This window comes from Eulemur rufifrons, chromosome 7, assembly GCF_041146395.1.
Source record: "Eulemur rufifrons isolate Redbay chromosome 7, OSU_ERuf_1, whole genome shotgun sequence".
Classification (NCBI taxonomy): Eukaryota; Metazoa; Chordata; class Mammalia; order Primates; family Lemuridae; genus Eulemur; species Eulemur rufifrons.
The window spans coordinates 178311087-178336726 of NC_090989.1; the positions used below are offsets into that span (position 1 = coordinate 178311087).

Below are 25640 nucleotides of genomic sequence, written 5' to 3' on the forward strand. Positions count from 1 at the left end.
CATGAGACCATCATGATTAAACTGCTGTATAGACAATAACAAGGCTATTTTGGATGGCACATTCTGAGTACGTATTCTAAGAGATGGATGCTTACAATTAGCTGTAAGAGAAAAGGACTCACAACGCATATATTACAGGATAAATAATGACAGTTAAGAAAAGCAAATATGTATTAATGAAAATGTATGAGAAAATAAACGTCAGAGGAAAAGAGCAAATAGTGTATGTTCTCATTTACAGCTGCTCTCACCCCCACATGGTTGGCAAAATAACTGCTGCCCCTTGAGTTCAAAGATAACCTGCAAACAGTATTTAGGAAAGTAATAATAAACTTTTCATTCTTTTACCTATACCATTTTGGGCTTTCATCTTATAAATTCAGCAGTGTTAGTTTAGTGATTTATTGGTTAGAAAATCTCCAAGGAAAGGAGAAGCAGAGTGAAGAAGATTCAGCAGTTAATTATTCTAACTTTGAGTAAGCACCAGGATGATAATAAGCAGCTCTGTTATTTTGTTGAGCACACACATTTCATGCAACAGACACCTGAAGCCCTAGAGAAGACAGACCTGGGCTCCACTCTGTAGCCTGGAGACATATACTGAATTCACATCAACTGACATGTCTTCATATTCGTAAGAAGAGAATCAATGATAAAAACATTTTTACTTCTATAAAATCTTTCCAAATGCATATTATCATGACAAATATATTTAGAGCTAAATTCATTTTGATGACAATGACGCGATAGTTTTTCCCTCTAAAATGGACTCAAACCTATAGAAGGACATGCCCCCTAAAAAGAGATTTCCCGTCTCAGTGATTATACCAACTGTTCATCTAAGTTACTCATGAGGCCCAGGCAATAATCCATTTGAAACATATGTCTCCTTATACAAAGGAGTATTTGCAAAAATTATAAATACTCAGATGTATGAGGGAGTAATACAAACAAAACAACACAAGTGAGACAAACTATTCTCTGATGGTTTAAAGGAAAACTTCAAAGTGATAATTATTAAGGTTCAACGCTCCCCCCATACTTGACACTATTCTTCTCTGCCTCAGAGAGAGATTCATGAGTCAAATAAGTAAAAATCAAAAAGTCAGCTTTATTACTTATATTACAGATAAAGCTGATGTAATTTATTTAGGAGAGCAATGAGGTTTTATCCCAGAATTAGGCACACTTAACTTCCTTGGTGCATGTGGACAACAACAGGCCCTCCCTGTTAGGGCAAGCCCCCTTACAACATGGTACAGATGATAGCAAAATACATTCACTTTCTGCATGCAAACAGACACCAAAGAGAAAGAAGTAAAAGAGCTGCGCTACAATGTCAGGGTCATCTACTGACATTCAGGAGTCAGACACTTTCTCTGGGGATGGGTTGCAGAGAGTCCCTAATGCTACTCCAGCGGGCATCCTTCTCCATAGAGATTAGAAGCTCTGGAAGGGAAGTCATCTCCCACAATAATGCTGAAGTGCAAGACAGTTGCATGACATGCATAAGGGGAATTTCATCAACGCAAGGGATGTGGAGGGTGCTGAATATTTTTTGGCTGTCCAGAATTGACTCCTCTTTCTTTGATAACTAACAGTGATCTTCCTTTAAGAAGTTCTCTTACACTATGGTATGCCATCTTGGTAGAGCTGTGAAGCAAAGTGCCCTGTCCTATCTCAGCTGTGGGGTAGACACATGACATAAATCAGTATTTTTCAAACTTTACTGTGTACCAGTCACTTGGAGGACTCCTTAAAATCCCCATCGCTGGGCCTCCTTCTAGATTAGGTCTGGGATAGGGTGCAAGTATTTGCATTTCTAACAAGTTCCCAGGTGCTGCAGCTGTGGTCACTGCACTTTGAGAAACAATATTCTATGCTGTGTCCTTTGGATTCTCCCTCTTCATACTTCGATTTATGAAAAAAAGACAAAAATTATGGTAAGTTCATTCACTTAAACACTTGCTCTGCCAAGACAGTACAATAACTGCTGCCAAGATTTCTAAAGCCATCCAGTTTCCTACCCATTCCTAGGTCACAACTTAATAATTCTATGTAATAGCTGAGTTAATTCTCAACTAGAGTTTGCATATCCCTAAAGGATACAAACTACAAAATGCTGGTGCTGTGTACGGAGTATTTTTTTCAATAAATGTTTGTTGTCTCAACAAATATGAGGAGTTTAGAAACAATCTTCCATGTATAGAGGACACAGTTTTGTCACAAATCAAGAATGGTCCAACAAACACCTGCCATGCAGTAGAGTTCTTACAAGATAGAATAGTTTTGCTGTTATTCCAATTCCAAAGTCATTCTCTTTTATTAATATCCATCAATATTTAAGTGGCTCACTTACAACCTTATAAAGTATTTCTAACCTTTCTAAAACATAAAGTTCTTTGAGCACTTGAAAAATCTGAAGACCCCTCTGAAGAACAAATGTGTGTGCATGCACACACACACAACAGTTTTGATACAATTGAGGAGGAATCAGATCATCTAAGATTCTATGGGCCTTAAGTTAGGAACCCTTGCTAATAATTCCGTCTATCCAGTGACACAGAAGTACATTTGGAACCTCTTTGTTTTAGATCCTTCAGTGTTAGCCTTTCTAGAAGTGCTTTGTTGAGATTTTCTTTTGTGATGACTGTGTACATTTGATGATTGGTTCCCTTAAAATTATCTTGCATACAAATAGAGTGGTAGTGTTGCCTCGCTCAAGAAAGTGGGTCTTGGGTCACACATTTTTTGTCCACATAATGAACTGGCTTCCAAAACAATTTTCCAAGAAAAACATCAGTCCTGACTATCTGAACTTTCTTGTCCCTCCTTCATGCAGAGAATGATCATCATCTGTTCAGGCACCGGTTCTGAAGAGCCAACACATCTTTAATAGGACAATACAAACTTTAATGTTAGTTCAGTGGGCTTTTTAAGAATTTGACTCTTCATTTTCACAACAGTGCCTTCTCTACACCCTAGATTCTTGACAGTGGGTGTAGCCTTGAAATAATTTCTGTTTTAAGCTTATTAAAAACATGCATGTGAAAAATAATATTCATGGAAAGTTAGGTAAAAGAAATGTGGCCCATCTGGTCCTCAAGAATCTTGAGTTTTAATATTCAAAGTTACCATTGGATTGGGGGAAGAAAACAATAAACCTTTAAAATGGATTGAATATTATAGTAAGGACGATGAGTGTCAGGACCACATTACTCGGTGTTCTCTCCATGAGCATCCACTGGATTTGGACATAATATAAACACTTCCTGGCCTAGGAAGAGTTGCATATCTCCTTATCAAATGGCTTTATCTCATCTTATGGATATCGTGGATTGCTCATTTGCAGTATTTTTCTCTGTTCATTTGTTAGCACAAAGCCCTGATTCAAAACTGTGGATCAATCTGACCCAAGTGAATGAATCTGTATGTGTACGTTTTGTTAACTAACTTCAGACATTCATTTCACAAGTTATTTATTGAACTTGTACCATGGACCATGCTCCCTAATAAGCAATAAAGATTCCCCGGTGAGAATTTATGCTGTCCTGGTACAACTCACATTCTAGGTCACTGGAACATTGGTGTATTTTTTCTCCTCAATGTCCACTTTGTGTGTACTTTAATAAACTATCTCAAATTCTTTTTGGGATGTGATAAGATATAAATAAGTGAAACAAACTAGAAGACATAAAGTTATTAAAACCAGGCTGGAGTAATAAAAAATAATAAATACAGTGAAGTATATGGTTTTTGTAATTGCCTAAACTAGAAAGATAACAATATTTACATCAAACTTTAAAACACTGACTTTCGCAATTAAATTAATAAATACCTGGGAAAATTAAGTGCCTAAAAAGTCTTTAATTCAAAGTTAAAGGTGCCTCTTTCTTTAGCAACCGATTGTAAAATGTTAGAAAATAATCTTTTTCCCCCAAACACAATAGATTTTTACATATTCTACCTCAATTACAGATTTTTTTTCAGGATTTCAGATGCAAAAAAGGTCAGCTAGACTCATCTTCCCATGGAAACTGCCCTAGCAATGAAATCTGCATTAAGACAGAATTATAAAATGAACAAATAAGATCGTAAAGTGGAAAACAGGTCAAACAGCAAAATGAATTTTTTTTAGTTGGGCAATGTAAAATTTTCATCAGTGTACCAACTAAATTATGAATAACTCCTCTCCAGGCATCATTATATGGGGGACTACAAGCATCACTACCAATCTGCACGTTCATTTCTCTTCTACAGAGGTGCAATAGCAATGGCACCTCACCTAGCCACCCATTTGACCATCCATCCATCCATCCAACCATCCATCCATCCATCCAACCTTCCATCATCCATCCACACACCCCTGTTTCTGTGAAGAGATTGAGGGAGGAGGAAGAGCTGGCTAAAATATAGCACTCCATATTTTCAATAGAAAGCCTCAAATAGAAATCTATAAAAAAAAACCAATTTTTTACATTTCTAAGAAATAGTCACAATAAATTAAATTATAGGTACTTTTAAAACATAGAAAGCTGTCCAAGAAAGAATGACATTCACTTCAACATATACACGTGAGTACTTACAATGCACTAAGAGTTTTGGAAAATACAAATATGAGTGAGAAGTAGTCCCTATTCTTTAGACACTTACAATCTACAGGCCAAGTGGGGAATCCATATAGTTCATGCACAACCAATATAAAATGTGATCATGAGGTATGAAATGTTCTGTCTGGGGTACAAATTCATCCAGCCTCCAGAATACACAGTACCCTTTTCTCCATTTCTACTACTGTTCCCCTAAATCAAGCCTCCAGCAACTCTTGCTCTGATCACTATAAGTTACCTTATAATCACATTCATTGCTTCTTTCCTCTCTCTCTTCAACCCACGCTCCACATTGTAGCTAGAGTTATCTTTTAACCAGATCGTGTCACACCTCTGCTTTAAAACCTCATATGACTTATTTCATACAAAGAAAAATCCAACATTTTTATCATGGTCTTCAAGGACCCCCATTTCTAGACTCTGTCCATCTCTGGGACCTCATGTTTTATTACTCTCTCCTTCAATGCACAACACCATAGTCACACTGGCCTTCACCTTGCTTCTCAAATAATCCAATCTCATTCCCATCTAAAGCCTTTGCGCTGGCTGGGGAACTCTCCTGGAAGGCACTTCTGCCAATTCTTGGCAGGACTGGTTGCTTCTTATTTAGACTTTTGCTAAAAAAATTACTTCTTTAACAAGGCCTTTCTTGAAATGCACTATATAATTGTCTTTTTTATGGCTAAAGAAATTATCTTTTTAACTTATCTATATTCTGTCTGTTCCTTATGCAAGCTCCATGGGGAAGGGACCACGTCTGCTTTATTCACGGTGGTATTCTCAGGGCACTGTACAACGTAGGGTACACAGTAGGTGCTTCAGATTGCATGTCCCAAAGGTAGTCACAATGAGACTTCCCACCCCACATGCTCACCTAGAATATTGCCACTCTCCCATTAAGACGTCCGTTGACGATAATTTGAGAAAGAAAATGTGGTACATACATAAAATAGAATATTATTCAGCCCTGAAAAAGGGAAGGTATCCTGCTATTTGCCACAACATGGATGAACCTGGAGGATATTACAAGTGAAATACATCAAGCACAGAAAGCCAAATACTACACGATCTCACATTTATATGTGAAAAAAATATAAAAGTTAAAGCAGGGAGTAGTATGGTGGTTGCCAGGAAGCTGGAGGGTAGGGGAAATGGGGAGATGCTGGTCGAAGTGTACAAAACTCAGTTATGAAGGATAAATAAGCTCTGGAAATCTAACATACAACATGGTGATCATAGATAATAACACTGTATTGTGTACTTGAAATCGCTAAGAGAGTTGATTTTAAGTGTTCTCAGCATACATACATACACATACACACACACACTAGTAACTATATGGGGTGATGGATATGTTAATTAGCTTGACTGCAGTAATAACTTCACTATATATATATATATATATATCTCAAAAGATAAGCTTGTACACATTAAATATATACAATTTTTACTTGTCAAGTATACTTCACTAAAGCTGGGGGAAAAAAGAAAAAAATAGAGTTTAACTCCCTTCCCTTTGAATCTGGTTAGACGTATGACTCACTAGTAACCACTGGAATGCAGGGACAGTGACAGTTTGTGTCTTGGGAGCCTGGAGGATTTAGCTTCCATCTTGTTAGCCTGAACATTCACTCTTACTGTTTTTAGCTGTCCCAGGTAAGCATCATGACTCCCCTGAGGCCATCACAGCCACAGCGTAGGGAGTCCACACTGGAGAGGCCATGGGAGGGGCCTCGGGCCTGCATGGGGAAAGAGAGAGTAATGCACAGACATCTCCCAGCTGCCCTGTCTCCAGCCACCATCTGACCACGGCCAGGGGAGACGTGCCGAGCAAATGCTGCCCAGCCAACCAAGCCTTGCCCGAATCTCTGACCCATGGAAACCGTGAGTGATGATAAAATATCACTTTACACCATTAAAAAGTTTTAGGGTGATTTCCTATGCAGCAAAAGTTAACAGTAGATGCTGAATAAATATTTGATGAATAAATGAATGTTGAAATGAATGAACATGGGGAGCAGAGGCTGATGATATACAGATTCCTAAGGTAAAGACTGCAGGAATCCAGGTGACATGGCCTTCTGCATGAGCAGCCACAGTGCACTGTGTTAAGTGACACAACTGGACATGAAGAAACCACAAGGGTAAAACAGAAGAAAGAGCAATTAATCTCACCTACTGGGCTTGCAGAAGGCTTCCCACGGTGAGTAACAATAAAGCTGGACCTTGAGTGGTAAGTGGGGGTTTTCTAGGTGGAGAAGAAAGACATTCCAGGCAGAGGAAACTACAAGAGCATAAATGCAGAATGCAAGGAGAATTCTGCTCTTTCCTCTTTCTTTTAAAAATTATTTGAAAGGCAATGATATATGTACTCTTGTACTCTATATCTAAACAGTGTTAAAACAGTCAATATATTCTTACTTCTAGAGAAAGCTACTGTTTTTTTCCTATCTGAAACATATTAGCAGAAAAATTAAGCAAAAGTAATATGCAACGATATTGCCATTTTCTAAAATTGCATTAATTTTTTTTTTCTTTGAATTTTGAGTGATAGCAGGGATCCAGAGTAGGAATTGGGCTGTAGACAAACGCATGTGGGATTTTGGGGCTTGATTGAGAAATGCTATATAACCAAAAGAATGTGCTATGAACAGATACTCTCTGTAAATAAAACATTTGTGCGAGGCAAGGATATGAATTAATTTACCCAGTTCTAACAAGGAACCGGCTTGAAGTGAATTCCAATCCCTGGCACATTCCGATGCATTAACCAGCTTTCCGCTGCCGAAATCATAACACTGCCAAAGCATTTTTTTAAAAATGGCTTTACTTTTATAACTCATTAAAACCAAATTTGAAATATGGATTTAAGAACCACGTGGTCATCTGGAAAGTTTAGTTGATACTACTTTAGAAACCATTTGGCAGCAATTTATTTAAAATAATATTGGGGCGGAATTTATTTAAGGCGGCTTAAATAAGGTACAACACAGTTGATTGTTCTCAAAAAGAAAGGTCTGTGCGTAGCTTTCTTTTTAGGCCAGTCTTGTTACTCTTAAGGTGTCTAAGTAACACAATGAAAATGTTAATTACTATTACAAATAGTATTAACAGCATCGGGAACCTTTTTCTGAGTGCCTAACAAGACGCTATAGTGGATGCTTTACACACATTATTTTATTTTTATCTTTGGAACTAAAATCCACTGAGATAAAAAGGGAGGGAAGGTCTTTCAGAATGTGAGATGGATGGGCAGGGAAAGAGTTGAAAATAATTTGTTCTAAGGAAACCTTGTGTTTCTCTGCCTGTCTGGGAAGAGCAGTTTCTTTAGCACACCTCTTGCTAAGTGCATGCACCATGCAAATGCCACCCACCAGCCTGCAAGTTGAGGATTCCTGGCCCCATTTTACAAATAAGGAAGCCAAGACTCAGGGATTATGTAACTTGTCTAACACCACCTAGGTGGCAGGTGGCAGAGCCAAGATCTGACCCACGTCTTTCTGACTTCAATGCTTTGCTCTTTCTGTGTGCTAAAATTAAATAAAGAAGCAAATAAAACTTGCATTTAACTTCATCTGACACAGTGAATAATGTGCATAGCAATTAGGTATACTGCATGCCAATTAGACATAAATAATTCATGTAAATGATGATACAAATACCCACACAGAAAGTGAAGCTGTCTGGTGGTTAATAGCGGAAGATTTGTCGGTATATGTCAGTGGGTGGGAGAGGGTGAGGTATGGGCAGAGAGGAGGTGATTATCATGCCTTTCATAAGCCTCACCCCAAACCAAAAGTCTGGGATTTCACTGACTCTTCTCTCAATTACCTTCACCCTTAAATCCTTAGATTCACCTTCTTATAGGGTATGAGAGCTACGGGGCAAATGTACCTTGTCCTCTTCTCTCCCCAGCTGACAGTGTGAGAGAAATGAGGACATGGGTTGGAGAAGCCAGATAGGGACGGAGGCTGGTCTCTACCCTCTGGGACACTTGCACATTTACCCAGGACTCTCAATCCCCCTTTTAAGAAAAACGATCTTTCTCTGACGTTCACTTCCTTTGAAGGAAAAGGATGGTTCCCTACCTAGGAAAGAACTCAAGTCAGACTTTCTCATTTTTATGATCATATATGAACTTTGCCACTGACAGAATTGGAAAACAGGAACAAATACCCAGCTTTGCTTCTCGTTGATGCAATCCTTTCTGTTTAGGTGGCACGTTCTCTAGTCTAGCTTTGCTCTACATCCCTTCCTTTGAGATGCCCTTCCTTATGGAGCTGCTCTTCTGCTCCCCAGGGATGAGACAGGTTGTCTTCTCTGCTTCTCACTGGCTTTTACCTGCGTCCATTACAGAGAGGACTGCAACACCCAGTGTCCTCCGCCAGTCCTGGTTTATGTGGGCTGTCTTGGAGGTAATTCCTAGGAGCCTAAGAGTGGCCGCCCTTCCCTCTAAAATCCCTCCCTTCCCTTCTAAAATGTTTGTAGAATAAATTATATAGTCACCTTAATCATAAAGTCTATCCCACTGTCAACGATGGCTTTGTTTTCCACATTCTAAACAGACTGTGGGCTTTTTGAGGACTCTTGATATTTCCTATTCATCTCTGTATTCCTAGTGCTGGGCACAGTACCCAGCACTGAATAATGATATGACAAATTAGTGGACAACATGGACTACTGTCCCTCCAGGCAGGGGGCAGGGACATCAATCTATCTGGTTCCTAAAAATGGCAGCATCACACATACTAGATAAAATTCTTCCTGTGCTTCATGGCTGAGAGCGGTGGCTCATGCCTGTAATCCCAGCGCTTTGGGAGGCCAAGGCATGAGGATTGCTTGAGCCCAGGAGTTTGAGACCAACTTGGCAACATAGCAAAATCCTATTTCTGCAAAAAATAATAAAAAAAGAAATTAGCCAGACATAGGTGCACGTGCCTATAGTCCCAGTCACATGGGAGGCTGAGGTGGGAGGATCGCTTGAGCCCAGGGGTTGGAGATTACAGTAAGCTGTGGTTGTGCCACTGCACTCCAGCCCCGGCGACAAGAAAGGAAAAGTAGACTCCTCTGGGATAAGAGAGGAGTCAAGGAGTGAACAGGAAAGGGGAATGGATGGAGACAGAAACTGTTTGCCAAAGGAATCCCCGTTCTTCCTCCAAGAGCTTGAGCCAAGGGGAAGCGCCACCTAACAGATTTGCTGGATAGTGACAGAGTTTCTAGACATGTCTTTATCAAAGCGAGGCTGTGGCCACTAGGAGTGGCAATGGCTGAGATGCCAAGTGGTCCTGGCTCTGACAAAATCGTCCTGGTTACCGGCAAAAGTTTACCGAATGTTGCACAAAAGGCAAAGGTGACCAGTTGGGTGCATTTCTGGAGCTTTTAAACTCCTACATGGAGCTACTCCATCAAGGTGAGATGAATGTAAAATTATATGTATTTTTTAAAAAATTAAAGTATATCAGTGATCTGTGTGGAAACTTTAAAAATTAAAATAAATTAAGATAGAATTTATATACAGTGTAATTCATCCTTCCTAGTGTTCAGTTCTCGGAGTTTTAACAAACGAATGGGCATGTGACCGCTCTCACAATCACGAGCTAGAGCAGTTCCCTCACCCGCAAAAGCTCCCCTGGGCGCCCATCGTCAATCTCTTCACCCACTCCCAGTTTCTGGCAAGCAGTGATCACTATTTTCTTTCCCTAAAGCTGTGCCTTTTCAAGAATGTCATATAAATGGAATCATCTAGCATATGATGCTCACTGCATTTTAAAGCAAGCTTCTATCTATATGCAAGAAATCCATTACGAATTGGGTAATACATTTTATTTTATTTTATTTTTTTTTGAGACAGAGTCTCACTCTGTTGCCCAGGCTAGAGTGAGTGCCGTGGCGTCAGCCTAGCTCACAGCAACCTCAAACTCCTGAGCTCAAGCGATCCTCCTGTCTCAGCCTCCCGAGTAGCTGGGACTACAGGCATGCGCCACCATGCCCGGCTAATTTTTTTCTATATATATTTTTAGCTGTCCATATAATTTCTTTCTATTTTTAGTAGAGATGGGGTCTCGCTCTTGCTCAGGCTGGTCTCGAACTCCTGAGCTCAAACGATCCGCCCACCTCGGCCTCCCAGAGTGCTAGGATTACAGGCGTGAGCCACCGCGCCCGGCCGGGTAATACATTTTAAAAACATTGCCTGGATTATGGCTATTAATATTAATATTTGGAAAAAACCCTTTCCCCTTTCTTTCTTTAAAAAGCATTTAAATTTCTATAGTATTAAATGCTGCATAGAACATTTGAAACGATTTTAATATGTTAATTAGAAGTAATGAGCCATTCTTTGACTTTCTTCTGAACTGAAGTTATTGCAATAAAATATTTACTATGATAAGCAATAGCATTCAAATGAAGGCCTCCATTTTTAAAAACTAATTGGCTAATGCGTTTTAAGTACCACTAAGTAATAAAGATAAGCTAAGCATTCTTTAAAATATGTCAACTGGCTCTTTCTTCTCACAAAACATGCCTGTTCACATTCTCAAGGGTCTTTTTCAATTTTATTTTGCTTAAAGGCGACAAAAAGTTCCAGTTTTAATCTGTCTTTTTTTAAAACAGGTGGATTTAAATGAAGAAACAGAATAGCACAAAAACACTGACACGTGGCATGCTCAAAAAGGCCAGAGATTTCATAAAACCTGCTTCCTGCAGGGAGAAAAAAACAATAACCTCAATAATGGGTGATACATATGCCAAAAAAAAAAAAAAAAAAAAACTCTGAAAGTTTTACTCAATATTGAATGCTAATAATTTTGAAGTTTAGAATATTTGAGCTTCTGGTGACTTAAGCTGACTTTACTTAATGAATCCATTACTAAATGAAATTGTAAAAACAGGCCTCTCTACTCATAACTTGAGTGTCCATGAGCTTCAGAGGTGAGCTACACACCCTCTTCAATTAATGATATCTACCCTCCTAGACAGTTGTCCTCTCTGTCATGGGCCGGCTACCATCTCCAATTTCTAAATCTCTATCTGTGGCGTGGGGCTTTCTCCTAAGTTCCAGATTCAGATAGTCAAGCTCTGTATGCACAGATACATCCAGTTGCTTTTTCAACAGGCACCTTAAATAGAACCAAACACAAACTGAACTTACTGTCTTTGCCCTCACGCCTGCCCCTTCGGTGAGGTTCTATGTCACACCGAATAGGCCTATGGCACCCCAAATATCTAAGCTGGAAATCTAGGCTTCATCCTTGACTCCCATCTTCTCTGCAGTGATGAACCTAATCAACTACTGGGTTCTATTGATTGAACATCTTCTCAAGCTCCTCAAGACTTCCCTTCGTTCCCACTGCCGTTTCTTCAGTTCGGGCTGCCATACTCAGGTGGGTGGATTGCTGCTAACTGGGGCTCTTGCCTCCAGTCCTGCTACCACTCCAACCCATGGAAGGCACCACGTTCCTCTTTGTTAAACATAAGTTTAATCTTGTAACTCTGCTACTCTTATTTTATCCTGTGGCATCCCAGTACCCATGGTTAAAAGCGCAAACTCCTTAATTGGGCTCACGATGTCCCTGACAGTAAGATCCCTGCTCACCTCTGCAACCCGACTTTCTCTGCGCCCCGCCCTCCTATGGCACTGTACCCTGGAGGTGAACTGAACATTCAGTTACTCGATACCTGCTATGGTCTGAATGTGCCCCTCCAAGATTCAAGCTGAAACCCAGGCCCCCGTGTAGAGGTATTAAGAGGTGGGGCCCCTTGGGAAGGAATTAAGTCATGTGGGTATGAGATCAGTGACCTTATAAAAGAGGCTGAAGGGAGCTGCCTGCCCTTCAGCCATGTGAGGACACAGCAAAAAGGCACCATCTATGGAGCAGAGAGTGAGGCCTCACAAGACACTGAATCTACTGGCATCTTGAGTCTTTGACTTCTCAGCCTCCAAAACTGTCAGAAATAAATTTCTATTACTTACAAATTACCGAGTCTGAGTAATTTTACTGTAGCAGTCTGAGCAGACTAACACAATGCCCATGCCATGCCTTGCCTCCGTTCCTTTGCACATGCTGTTCCTTCCGCCTTGAGCATTCTCCTCCAGTGAAATCCCTAGTCATCTCTGAAGTCTTGCTACAGACATTACATTCTCCAGAAAGCCTGCTCTGATCCCTAATTTGGAGATGGAGCCTTCTCAAGTGACCCCTGAACACCCTATACTTTGCCATTGAGTTTTATTGTACCTGCCCCGTGTTACCTGTCTGTGCACCCTGAAAAACTATAAAGAATGGGATGGACTTCTCTAGTAAAAACCAAATACCTAGTGCCTATTATCCAGTAGGTACTCAAAGTATTTTCAAATGAATGAATGAGAACTTAGTTTTCAGAGCCCGGGAATCACTATTAGCACAATAAGCCCTTGCTATCTATTCAGAACAGCTTTCCTAAGACCTCTGTGGGCAGTAGTCCATTCACTACCTTAGCTTGAAATGCTCTCAGTACTTTAAAGCAACAACCCTCATTTCTTCAAAACTACTCTGTAATTTAGGTGTCTCACTGACTTAGATCCATATTACTATGGCTGATTCATAATTGCAAAGCTGTTATTGCGCTGATACAAAAACTTATAAACCAAGTAGGTTACAATAATTTGAATGTATTATATGATTTACATAGCAGCCATATTAGTTTATACAGTTCTTAAAAACACATCTTTAAGCCTTTGATTTTTTTTTTTCTGATTTAAGCCTCTAACGATAGTATATATAATAGAATATTGATGTAATAAAAATGTATTTGCTACCAATAGCCCCTATGCTCGGCTGGAGAAAACTTCCCTATTTATTGTAAGTTTTGAATTCACTGACAAGCCCAAATTCACCTAGCAAAACAAACACACAAAAATATCAAATAGATTTCAAATCTTTTCATAAATACTTTCTCAAAAATTTTTGTCTTCTATCCTCAAATGCATCAATGAATTCATTCGTCCCCCAAATGAGACTGAATCTTCATTTTTTAAGTTGGAATAGTCCATGATCAAAGAACCACAATAAACCTACTATTAATATTGGATATGTTTCCCTGATTTGGCTGAAGCCTGCAGACCAAGTCAAGGGGGACAGCCATGGAGCTTTCATTGCCAAGTGATGACTGTGGCCCACTCTGATTTACCACGAACTTGGAGAAGATTCAAGCCTGCAACTTGTTCAATAATTGCCTCTAGCAGCCTTCTCCCTAAGCATCAAGACCCTGGCTCATCAGTATTTTTGCTGTCCAAAGAGATAAAAGCAAAATCCAAACCACAGATCTGGGAAGGACTGCAGCACTGTAGACCCTCTCCTCAAATATATTCCCTCTTTTTAACTATACGTTCATATCTGACAGTTACTATGTTATCCATAGGCGAGATGTTAGAAATGTAATATACAATAGTAGAGGGTCAGTAGGCCTGAAAGGGGCAGAGAACTAACTTTTATTATCATGAGACCCTGCTAGAGTAGCAACCATTTTCTCCCTCTCTCCTTAAAAACAGACTCCCAATTTTTCATTGCATACATTTCCATCTAGAAAAAAAAATTATATTTCCCAGCCTTTCTTGCAGTTCAATGTGGCCAGGAAACTACTGTCTGATCAGTAAGGTGTAAGGGAAAGTGTTGTGTGGGACTTCTGAGAAGCCGCTTAAAAGGGAGGAAGTGTATCTTTATGTTGACCTTCCTTCTTGTTGCTGCCTGGATGTTGCTAAGAGGCTGAGGCTCATGCATCCATTCTGGTTCAGGAGGTGAGGATGTCGGCAGGCAGCAGGGCAGCCGAGGCCTGCATCCCTGATGACTGTGGAGTCCAGGTAGCCTGGAATACCCTCCTTTAGAGGGATTAACCAACCAATGAATGCCCACCCAACAGGCAAAAACCTTTTGCAGCCACTGTTACTTTCAACATTTTATATGCAATATGACCTTATTCTTACTGATCAGTATATCAACAAATATCAGGCAGAATGCTTTTTTTTATAGCAACTATGTAAGGAATAGAATCATTATCTCTATTTTATGGACAAGGAAAGTAAGGTTCAGAGATATGATGTAACTGACCTAACACCACCAAAGGAGTATGTGGCCAAGTCAGAAGTCCCCAGTTAGATTCTGAAACTTAAATACTTCCCTGTACTATCACTGTAAAATGTGTGGGTAAATCTCTCTTTGTGTGCCTTTAGCGAAATCTCTTAATCTTTTTATCCTCTTTTTAAAATTAAGATTAAAAAACCTCTGCCTAGCATATGTACTACTGTGAGGACAAGTAGGTTTACTATTGTGCAAAGCATTGAAGTCCTTGGGAAATAATCAAATTTAATTTATGTATATAATTAAAACTATTTAAAATGTTTTTTGATCACAAAAAAAGTCAGCAGTTCAGTACGAAAACTTAACTCCCAGCATTGCCAAAATGAACTAGTTTGTGCTACAAATCTATACTTGTTTAAACTGGCTTACAAAATCAAACTCCAATTGCTTAATTAACCTCCTGTTCCAGAAATCTATTCTGTGAGGCTCAGAACGTGGCTGGACTGTGTGTAACCGCTCAGTTCCCAGTTCAGCTCTGTTATCCTGCCGTACCTGCCTTTAAATGAAGATGTTTCCTGTTAAATACTGGAGGAATTGCAGATTGTGTTGTCTTAACCAAAACTCACATAAAAGCATCTTTGGAACTATAATTCAAAGCAGTTTAACCTGGCTGTTTGCAATATGACTTTGAGATTTTAGAAAAGAAAATCCACATTTCTTGGCCTAAGATTTTCTTGTTTGTTTTCCTCTCTTTTCCAAAACCAATGATTTGGATTCCGTGACTTCAAAAGCTAAGACCACCTTTTAAGTTTCTGGGCTTCCTATACGAAATGTGGCACTCATAAAGCTTAGCAGCTATGCCCTAGAGTCAAACAGTCATGAATTCAAATCCTGCCTATGTGACTTTAGGCAAATTACACAATCCCTCTAAGTTTTTCTCATTAGTTGCAGAGATATTAGAAGGAGATAATTCACGCAGAGCTCTGTATTAAATGTCCTATTGTTGTCATAACAAATTGTTACAAACCGAGTGTGTGAATTTATTCTTTTATAATTCTTGAGGTCAGAGGTCCAGTATAGCACTCACTGGGCTAAAATCAAGATATTGGTGGGGCTGTGTTCCTTCCGAATCTGGAATCATTTTGTGCTCATTCAGGTTGTTGGTGGAACTCAGTTTGTGTGGTTATGGGACTGAGGTCCCTGTTCCCTTTGTTCATGGCCCCTTCTACCGTCTTTGAAGCCAGCGACACCCGTCAGGGTCCCTCTCATGCTTCAGGTTTCTCCTGCCTCTTCCTTGATTGTCAAATCTTCCTGACCAATCCTCCTGCCTTCCCCTTCCTCTTTTAAGGGCTCAGGTGATGACTTTAGGTCCCTCCAGATAATCCAGGATAATCACCCTGTTTTCAGGTCAACTGATTAGCAACCTTAATTCCATCTTCAACTTTAATTACCATTTGCCATGTAATGTACCATAGTCAAAGGTTTCGAGGATAAGGGCGTTGACCCTTTGGGGCTGTTATTTTGTTTATCACAAGCTCTGAGCATAATACCTTGCAATATATACTCGATAAGTATTCATAATAAATTATAATAAATAAATAGTAATAGCCAATACTTGTGCTTACTCTCTAGCAGGCATTGATCTAAGGGCTTTATTAATAACTTACGTATTTCATCCATACAGTAATCCTCTTAACCATTAGGCACGGACTATTATTATCATGCCATTAACAGAGGAGGAAATGAGGCACAGAAAGATTAGGTCACTCCATTGAGCAAGTAAAAGGCAAAATGAAGATTTGAACCCAGGCGCTGTGGCCCCAGAATCTGTGCTTTTAACTAAACCCCGTTCTGCTTCTTCATTTCCATTTTATCATAATAACCAGAAAACCAGGAGAGTCTTGGCATAAACTAAATTACCAGTAATGCCAAATGACTTCAGTGTAGGGGAATAGCAATATTGGTATTTCTTTGGCATGTACTGTCATTATATATCATCTTCTCTTCTTTGTCCTGTGATGTGGGGCCTGCACCGAGGCCTGACATTCCTTTATTGTTCTGGTTGCATCTTCCCAGGGGATTGGGGATTAAAATCTTTGCTAAAAGAAAAGTATTCCATGTGGGAAGAAGTTAGGTAGGCATATTTCTAAAATTTTTTGATTTCAAAAATTGATTACTATCCTAATGAGAGTATCACAAAACAAAACTACTATTTGGATTCTTAAACAGCTCACCTTCTAATGACACGCTACTTCATTTCATTCCATATTGAAAACCTACTCCGACATTAGCAGGGAGACTGAGGAAGAAAGTACAGGATCACCTTTGTGGAGGATAGAATACCTTTCACGCTCCTGAACCATCACATCTCCTTTCTTCCAGGAAGACAGCGCCCTCGGGGAGGCTCTGGGTTTACAATCCAAGCTGACCAGGCTGCCCACCTGCACCTGAACCAACTTTTTCATTGGATTCTTTGAAAAATCTGGAGCAGAGGCTGAGAAGAAAGAAAGACGAGAAAGAATGATTAATGGATCGTTTAAAAAACTTCCTGTAAATTTCAAAGGTCAACTATATAACCTTTTTTAAAGTTTGGTTTTCATGCAAGGTGTCAGTGCTTGATTTACTTGGTTTACTGTGTGCCACACACAGGATCTCAATGCTAAAAAAGTAATTCATGCCACTGTGTTTTCAGGCAGGTTCTAAATCAAGAGATAATTACTTTATACAGGAATTTTTAGCTTACTGTGAAAATTTAAAATAACTTTCAATCAGGAGTTTATTAAACAAATGGAAAACATTTAGCATACAATGTTTGTAAAAATTAGTTTCATGAAGACAGGAATAAGGTTGGTCTCTCTTATTGACCTCTAGCACACAGCACTTGGCACAGTGCCTGGTATTCAACAGGGACTGAGTAAATGCTTTTAGAATGGAGGATGAGTATTGAATTAATATTCTCATCTCTAAAATGTATCAAGTTCTATTATACCATTTTCATATTGTGAGTCTGAATTTCCAAACGAGGGAAAAGTAATATAATGTGCGTATTACATTAAGTGCTATAATATTACATTAAATATTATAAATTGTAGTAAACATTATGTCTGCTAGTAATACATGGGATGTCAATCCTGAAGCAACATCTGAACATTCCAGATACATAATAATGTATCACTTGAATGAAATGATATGTTAATCAGAAAATCACTCTTCCTTTCACTACAACTGTGGAAAAAAGGGTAAGAACCTAGTACATTTCCCAAATATCTCAAGCTATGTCTTATTGCAAATCCTAGTGAATATAATTTTATGTTTTTGATTAGTGGAGATCTTAAAGTGAATCATATTACAGGATTATATATACGACTGTGGTAAAGAAGACATGTTTTCCAGAGGTTGTTGGTCTTAAAAATCAAGATCCTGAAAGAAAACATTTTACTAAAACAAAAAACCTGTGAATATTTAAATAAAACATATTTTTTTACATATCTCATATTTTTTCCCATACTGCAACCCCACACAGGACATTGAGTAGGAATGCATCCATTTTAAAAATGAATAAACTACATCTCATCAGGTTAATGCCCTACAAGGGTACTGCAGTGTTTCAACTTAAGACTTACGTGCATATTTCCCCCTGCCCCCTTGTCATACTATGCTCCTCTGTCATGGATAACAGTAGCCAGATTTTCAGTTGAAGATTTACCCCAGGCATCAGCCCTCCTGGTATAGAGGATGCATTTCTAACTTCCAGGCACCAGAGATGAGAAACTAGTTTCCATTAAACCCGGGTTTTTCAACCTCTCTTGACACTTGATAACAGGGCTGGGTAATGATTAGTTATGAGAGGCTGTTTTGTGCACTGTAGGATATTTAGATGCCTCTCTGGCCTCTACCCACAAGATGCTAATATCACACACAGGTCCCCTTCCTCCCTGCCAACCCCAGTTGTAACAATAAAAAATATCTCCAGACATTTTCAAATATTCCCTGGGTAAAAAACTCTCCCCAGTTGAGAACCACTGAGTTAAATCAAGTAGGGCCTTACAACGTGCTGGCCATATGGATTGGATCAGCACTGAGTACTGACCTAAATCAGGCTACCTGGGGCCAATGGCATGCAAGACTGAGACTTGTATTTGAGCAATTAAGAAAGACATCTTGCTTCCACTGGACTGACTGTGGTAATAAACTTAACGTGTTGGGAAATATCATATTAAGCCTGATAATGGTATGATATTTGAGCGTGGTTGAAGTTATGCTAAATTCCAAATTCTCCGTTTTAATTTTAATTTTCCTCAATCAATGAATTTCTTCCTTTTTATGCTATGCCATGCTATAGCACTTTGGTTGGATTTTCAGTCATTTGCAACTTAAGTGTCCTTCTGGATAATTGCTCTAAACATGACAGAATATTTTCTTTTTTCTCTTATACCTAAAGTGCAAGAAGAAGAAAATAATTTAAAATTTCAAGCAGTGGAGTCTTGGTTAATTCAGGCTTCAGTGTATCCAATGTGTGATGCTTCTAACAGGGTTAATGAGGACAACAGCAACTCCTTTTGAATTAAATATGATTGATTGAAATTTTGGTATTTGTGTGTTATTTTTTTTGGACCAGCAACAAAGAATATTAAAATTGATTATTCTTTTAAAAGGCCTTGTTTAGTTGACATCAATGCCTATTGGAGTTGGATGAGGACATTTTAGGCCAATACTTTTTTTTTCAACTGTTGATTTATTTCTACCTTTAGGCCTTATTTCTGGCCATAATTGTGGAGTGTTTTTTAGAAATTGTTAAAATGTACGCCTTGATTAGAAACTCTGAATGATCATGTTGTAATACAGTAGGGGAATCTAATATGAAAAGTTAAGTATTTCTGCTTCTGGCAACAATGGAAGATTTAAGGAAAAAAAATTAAGAGAACAGAGAAAGTTAGTCTTACCAACGACCTTGAGCTCAGCACTGGAATAGACGAGGCCATGTTTGTTTTCTGCTATGCACTGGAACATTCCAGAATCACTCACACTTAGGTTTGATATTGTAAGGGCACCATTTTCTATCTGTATTCTCTCCTAGATGATAACCAAAATGTCTTGCATAAAAACAATTATACCATTTTAGAAGAAAACTGAATACTATTGACTATCATTTCAATCATAGCAAACCTTCTGCATTTTTCTCAGAGTATTAGATAGTCTGACCTGAAATTTAACCCTTTCCTTCTTTGAAATGTGAAAGACTAATTTAACATAGTAGCCACACACTGGGGATATGAATAAACATTCTTCAGTCCAAAAGTATACCAGTAAAATAAAAAACAAAGCAAGAGGTAAAATAGGAAGATCATTTCATTTTTTTCCCTAAGGTTAAAGTTTCAGACTTTAAAAAATGTACCATGAGGTTGATTTCTATCTCACCAGTTGGAAAGGTTTTCACCATTTTTTCAAATCTTGCAAGTTAAAAACATTTTGAATTCTGTGTATTAAAAAGGATTCTGGGAAACACACTTACTTACCAGGGTTTTTAGTAGCATGAAAGGTTATGTATAGAAACATAAAAGAACATAATTGATGGTACATAAAAAAGGGCAAAAATTATATGGCTTTAGAAGAAAAATGATGGAGAAAATAAATACTCAAATAACAAGGTAACCAAGTAATACACACATTTTTTCTCCAGAGGCCACATCAAGTTGTCAACAGAAAAAGGAAATTACATTCTATGTTTGATTAAAGTAAGGCCTTTGCTAATTTTAATTCCAAAAAATATAGTATGTTATTTTGCCCACAATCACCTTTTGCCAATGAAATGCAATGTTGAAAAGATCTCCTCATTGGTAGACTGGGTACTTGATTTTGTATTTTTCCCCTGCACCATTCCTTAGATACAAATGAAAGCATGCAAGCTCAATAGTTTACTTTGGTATCAGGTACTAAAGAATGCATTTACTTAACACCTTGTGGGAAGAGAGGGGGGTTAAGCAGGTGCATTATCTTACCTCTAGCACCAGGGCCTCTCCATTTTTTAACCATCGGTAGGAGGGTTTGGGCTTGCCACTCGCTCGGCATTCCCAATAAAGATTGTCTTCCACAGCTATTTCCATATCCTTTATCAGTTGAACCCAATGAGGCTTTGCTTCAATGAAAGAAGAATAACAAGAAGATACGAAATTCAAAACACTCAGCAAATAAAACATATTTATTATCTTATTGCCTTATCTAGGTAAATATAAATGGACATAAGACTGTGAGTAACAGGTTAAAGTGAGCATAGGGCTAGAGTTACATTTGATTTGCTAAGTATTCACTAAGTGGATGCATGAAACATTTCTAGATTTGAAGATGGATGTTGCAATCTGTCATTTCCTAAGCCAAATTCATTATGCTTTCTCTATTTTCAAAATTCTGGGCACTGTATTATGTTCTTCAGATGTCAGCAGATAGGAACGCAGGTACACAAAATTGATTTTCTTTCCAAGTGTATTTTTGAATCATGACATCACAATTGATGACAATTTAGTAAGTGAATAGCAGCATATATTGGTCTTAATTATGAACTAAAAATTAATATCCATGGAAGAGAAACCTTCTATAGCTGAGGAAAAAATATTTTCTTCATGTTAGAAATAACTCTTAATTAAATACAAACCAGTTAGCATCTTATGAACCTCTGAGCAAATTAAAACTAAAGCAGTAAAAGATGGATAAATTAGTTCAACTTGAATCATATGATTTTTTTTACCAGAAAAAGAAATAACTGATGCAACTTTAAATTATACGTATGCAAATAAGTTGGACCAAATGGATTTATCATTTTCGCTTAAGTTTTAGAAAGTATTTGGAAAATTCTTTTACAGATGAAAGCATCATGCCACTTACAATGAAAGTCACTCAATATACACAGTATATCTGGCCAAGTCTCAGCTTGCGTTTCAGATCCAAAACTGGGAGGTGAGATGTCTTACTGGCTTCACGTTGCATTATGCATAGGATGTGTACTGTGGGATCCACATTTGCATCCTCCATATGGAGAAACAGTTTATCTATTTCTATTTAATTGCAACCACAGGAAGATTTGTCTTTCCATTTCTATCTCATAAAATCGCTTTTTATAAATGAAACTGAAATGAAAGTACGGCTATTTAGCGTTTACAGAAAACGTACGAGTCTAAGTTTTATCTTATTTTGGTTTTATTCTATACAAACTACTTGCCCAGTATGAAGGGTACTTCAGTACCAAATCATTTCTCTCTATTTTATAGTAAAACATGTTTTCTTCTTTCAGGAATAATCAGCCTGAGATGGAATATGACTGTGAACAGACACATATGAGCCTTTGGCTGAGACCTGAGCTTCTGCAAAAATCCCCACAGGCTTCCCATACTAATATTCTTCTTCTCCAAAGAGGAGGATAATTTGCTACGCTAAACCAATCCTGAGATTATAACTGACACATTAATCATGATTTCCCCTCTTGTTCTATTATATGAGATCCAAATATTCTATCAGACCATTTTTTAAATGAAATATTAGAGCAGATAACCATAGGACTGCACAACATTTATTGAATACACTTATCTTAAGCCAGAATTATAAGTCAACTTTCCTGAAATGCTCTATGCCGTTAATTTCTAATTTATTTCTTAGGTACGTATCACATTACCTACATAATGGACTAAAGCAATATTCTACCTCCTTTACTAAGTATAGCAGATGCTGTTGGTTTTCTGTTGTGCATTCATTTCCTCTCTTCTTTAGTCCTAAAATAACCCCAATTTTTCATTCAGTGATTCTTGCTTCCATCACCTCACATTGTCCATAAAATCCAGGGAAAGTCGGCTTTCCAAAGAAAGGCTCTAAAACTGTGCAATCCAATTTCTCCTTGGCAGTGATTGGTTTAGGAATGAACATGGAGCCAGTGGAATCGGAGAATGGGATTGCTAGATATTTTGGAGAAAGGAAAGATGGATAACAACTGACGTGCTGGTCACTGCTGGCAGATGTTCTGTGATCATAATGGAAGCTGACATGAAGAGGAGGGGAAAAAGGAGATGTGGGTGGAAAAATAAATCACAGAGAAACTGAGCCAGGGCCTGATGATAAGGTACTTGAAGGACAGTCTGGCTTTCGATTTCTCATCGTAGGAAGGATACAATCGTTTATTATGTATGCAGGGTTGCTGTTGCATAGAGCTAAAAACATTTCTACTGAAACATTAAGACAGTTGGAATAGCTTGTGTTTTCTTATAATGGTCACTTCTTACCCTGGATCAGGCAGCGGTTGCTCAGAAAAGAGGAAGTGAGCCAGGGTATGAGAAAAGGTTACTTGCTTTGTGGGAGCCGCACAGCTGTACAGCCACAGCTCGCAACCCTATTTGCATATCATCCCAGGAACCTGCAGACTTGTAGACCTTGACACCTGGGTAACTTCTGTGCTGTATATTATAAACTCATCATGTAATAAGATGGGAAAGTTATAAAACAGAAATGGCTCATGCTAAACCATGCTTCCATTTTTTCCAGACAGATCCAAAAATCTTACACACACACACACACACACACACACACACGTATATAATAGAATAGCATAACAAGTGTTAATCTTGTCAGAGGTAATGTACCTGCAGACTTCAAATTCTCCAGGAGGGGGTCATAATAAGCTTTATAATTTTAATATTTGTCTTTGCAAATGTTTTCTTCCCTGCAACATGTATGCATGGTATACAAGTATGCATTGCAAAATGTTTTGATTTCTAGTTGCTAATATAAATAGAATATACTGCAGTTTGCCTTTCGCAAAAGTGGTCAATTCCCACTAGTTTTTTAATTTCACGATATTTCTAATGATTAAACTGCAAATGCATATTCACTGAGCTTACATCTCCATATATTTAACAGGTCTGGTTCATAAAAACATATATTTACTCTTTCTAAACCATGTTTTCATCAAAAACCTAGCTTTTTTAAATCAAAGGGATTTGAAACAAATTTAGAAAAAAAAGACAATCTAATTTTCCTATAAATAGACTCTAAATAAAGGTAACATTATTATTCTTTCCTTACTCAAATCGAGCAGTACATCAAATAAATGTGATTACAAATTAAAGGCAACAAACAGAGTACAGATACATTACTGGAAGAGAGAGAATAATACTGAAGAAATAAACAAGAGCCTTAGTTTATGTGGCTTGGATAATACAGTAATTGCAACTTTTCCCAGTAGATGGTTTTTTTGTGCTTACTAAGTAATAAAGAAGGATATAAAACCACCTGTTTTAGAGGAGAGGACAGATAGAAAAGATCTCTCTCTAATGTGCTTAAGTGTGTGACAGGCTATTACTAGGAAAATATAAGAAATATTTCAGTATCATATAAACCATTTTTAAATGCAAAAGGCATATATTATGTCTCCAACTTCACTGTAAAAGTTTATCTCTTTTTAATTTCTCCTGTGATAAACATTCATCACCATTTAACAAAAGGTATAACAAACAAGTCGAACATTGGGATTCTGCTATAATCTCCCAGCCCTCAACAACACTGTACAGATGAGAGAGCAAAAGCTAAAACTCCAATCTGTCCCAAGTAGATGCTCACCATAGTAAGTGAGACGCCCTCTGGCAACATTTTTTCCTCTTGAATTCTCAGCAATGCATTCGTAGGAACCTGCATCTTCCTGTTGGAAGTTGGGGATTTCAAGCACACCATTGAACTTCCTTAATTTAATTTTGCTGGGAAATGGCAGTCCGTCACTTCTTCTCCAATTAATCTGAGGTATGGGACTAATAAGAAAATTGGTCAAGTTGTTTGCTGTTGTCACGTGTTGCCTTTTGGAGTTGAGAAAATAAAGCTTTTATTAAGGTAGAAAAAAAAGGTACAGATTTTTAAAATGCAGAAAATCACATGCAGTGGTTGATTACATAAACCTGATGAAAAGATTTAATTCTTTAGGTTGATATTTTAATAAAATGAACTGTGCATTTTTCTTGAGCAGATTCATGATTTGGAAAAAAAGCCTAATACATAGCCACTGTATTAGATTATAACAAATAAACAAGAACAAAATCCCCCACCAATTTAGCTTATTAAATTAAGCAGGCATAGTCATTTTCTCCAATCGTCTTTAAATAAAGTTTTAAACTAAATTTTATATATGCATTTTTACTGCATTTTATTTTTTCCTTTGTTTCAAAATGAAAGTAAATTTCAGAAAATAAGGAAAGGAGAAGAGTCTGTCAAAAAACCACCATCTCTTATAGCAACCTAATATTTCAGCAGATAGGACTGAATGTTATAAAACTTACTTTCCAAGGGCAAAACATTCCAATTTCACAGTTGAACCTTTAGCTGCTGGAAGAGTTTCTGGAAACTGAACTTCTATTTTGGGTTCATATTCACCCATCACACCTGTAAATCCATAATACAAAGATAATAGTTTCAGCATTTCCTTTGGAATTGCCTCATTTTTCTAAAATAAAACTTTCTTATGCTCATTTTGAGCCAGCTCCCCTAGTGATTTAAATTACTCACTAGTGCTAGCTCAGGTCAAATGTGCAACATTAATAAATATTTAAGAATTTTGGATTTGCTGATTCATAAGTTACCACTTACAGAGCAGTTCCAAGAAAACCACTATGCCTTTTACATTACATAAAATGGGAGGCTTTTGAAATTCTATATTCAATCTGGGCATTTCTAGTCAAACGGAAATATATAACGTATTATGACTTCCTGAAATTTCCTAAAGAACAAAAATATGGCAGTGAATTTACTTAATGGTACTCTGATAGCACAGATAACAATCTCAAACTTATTAAATGGCTCCCCGGAGTCAAGAAACAGCAACTTAATAAATGGGAAAGGTCAAATTCAATTATAACTGACTGGAAAAAAGTGCTTTAGTACTTTGTGGTCCTGGTATTATGCTGTATCAGATGTGGTTTTGAGTAAGTGGGTCAACTACCCAGGCTTACAAATC

The 25640-nt window shown here is 37.9% G+C and overlaps 1 protein-coding gene across 1 annotated transcript in view; it reads right to left on the bottom strand.

Annotated features, from left to right (window-relative positions):
• Positions 1-25640, bottom strand: part of CNTN3 (contactin 3) — a 246561-nt gene that overhangs the window by 63717 nt on the left and 157204 nt on the right. The window contains exons 6-10 of the mRNA XM_069473823.1: positions 24967-25069; positions 24260-24444; positions 20662-20798; positions 19606-19735; positions 17006-17156 (exon numbers count right to left, since the gene is read on the bottom strand). Coding sequence (XP_069329924.1) covers positions 17006-17156; positions 19606-19735; positions 20662-20798; positions 24260-24444; positions 24967-25069 — 706 coding nt within the window. The remainder of the gene's footprint in view (positions 1-17005; positions 17157-19605; positions 19736-20661; positions 20799-24259; positions 24445-24966; positions 25070-25640) is intronic.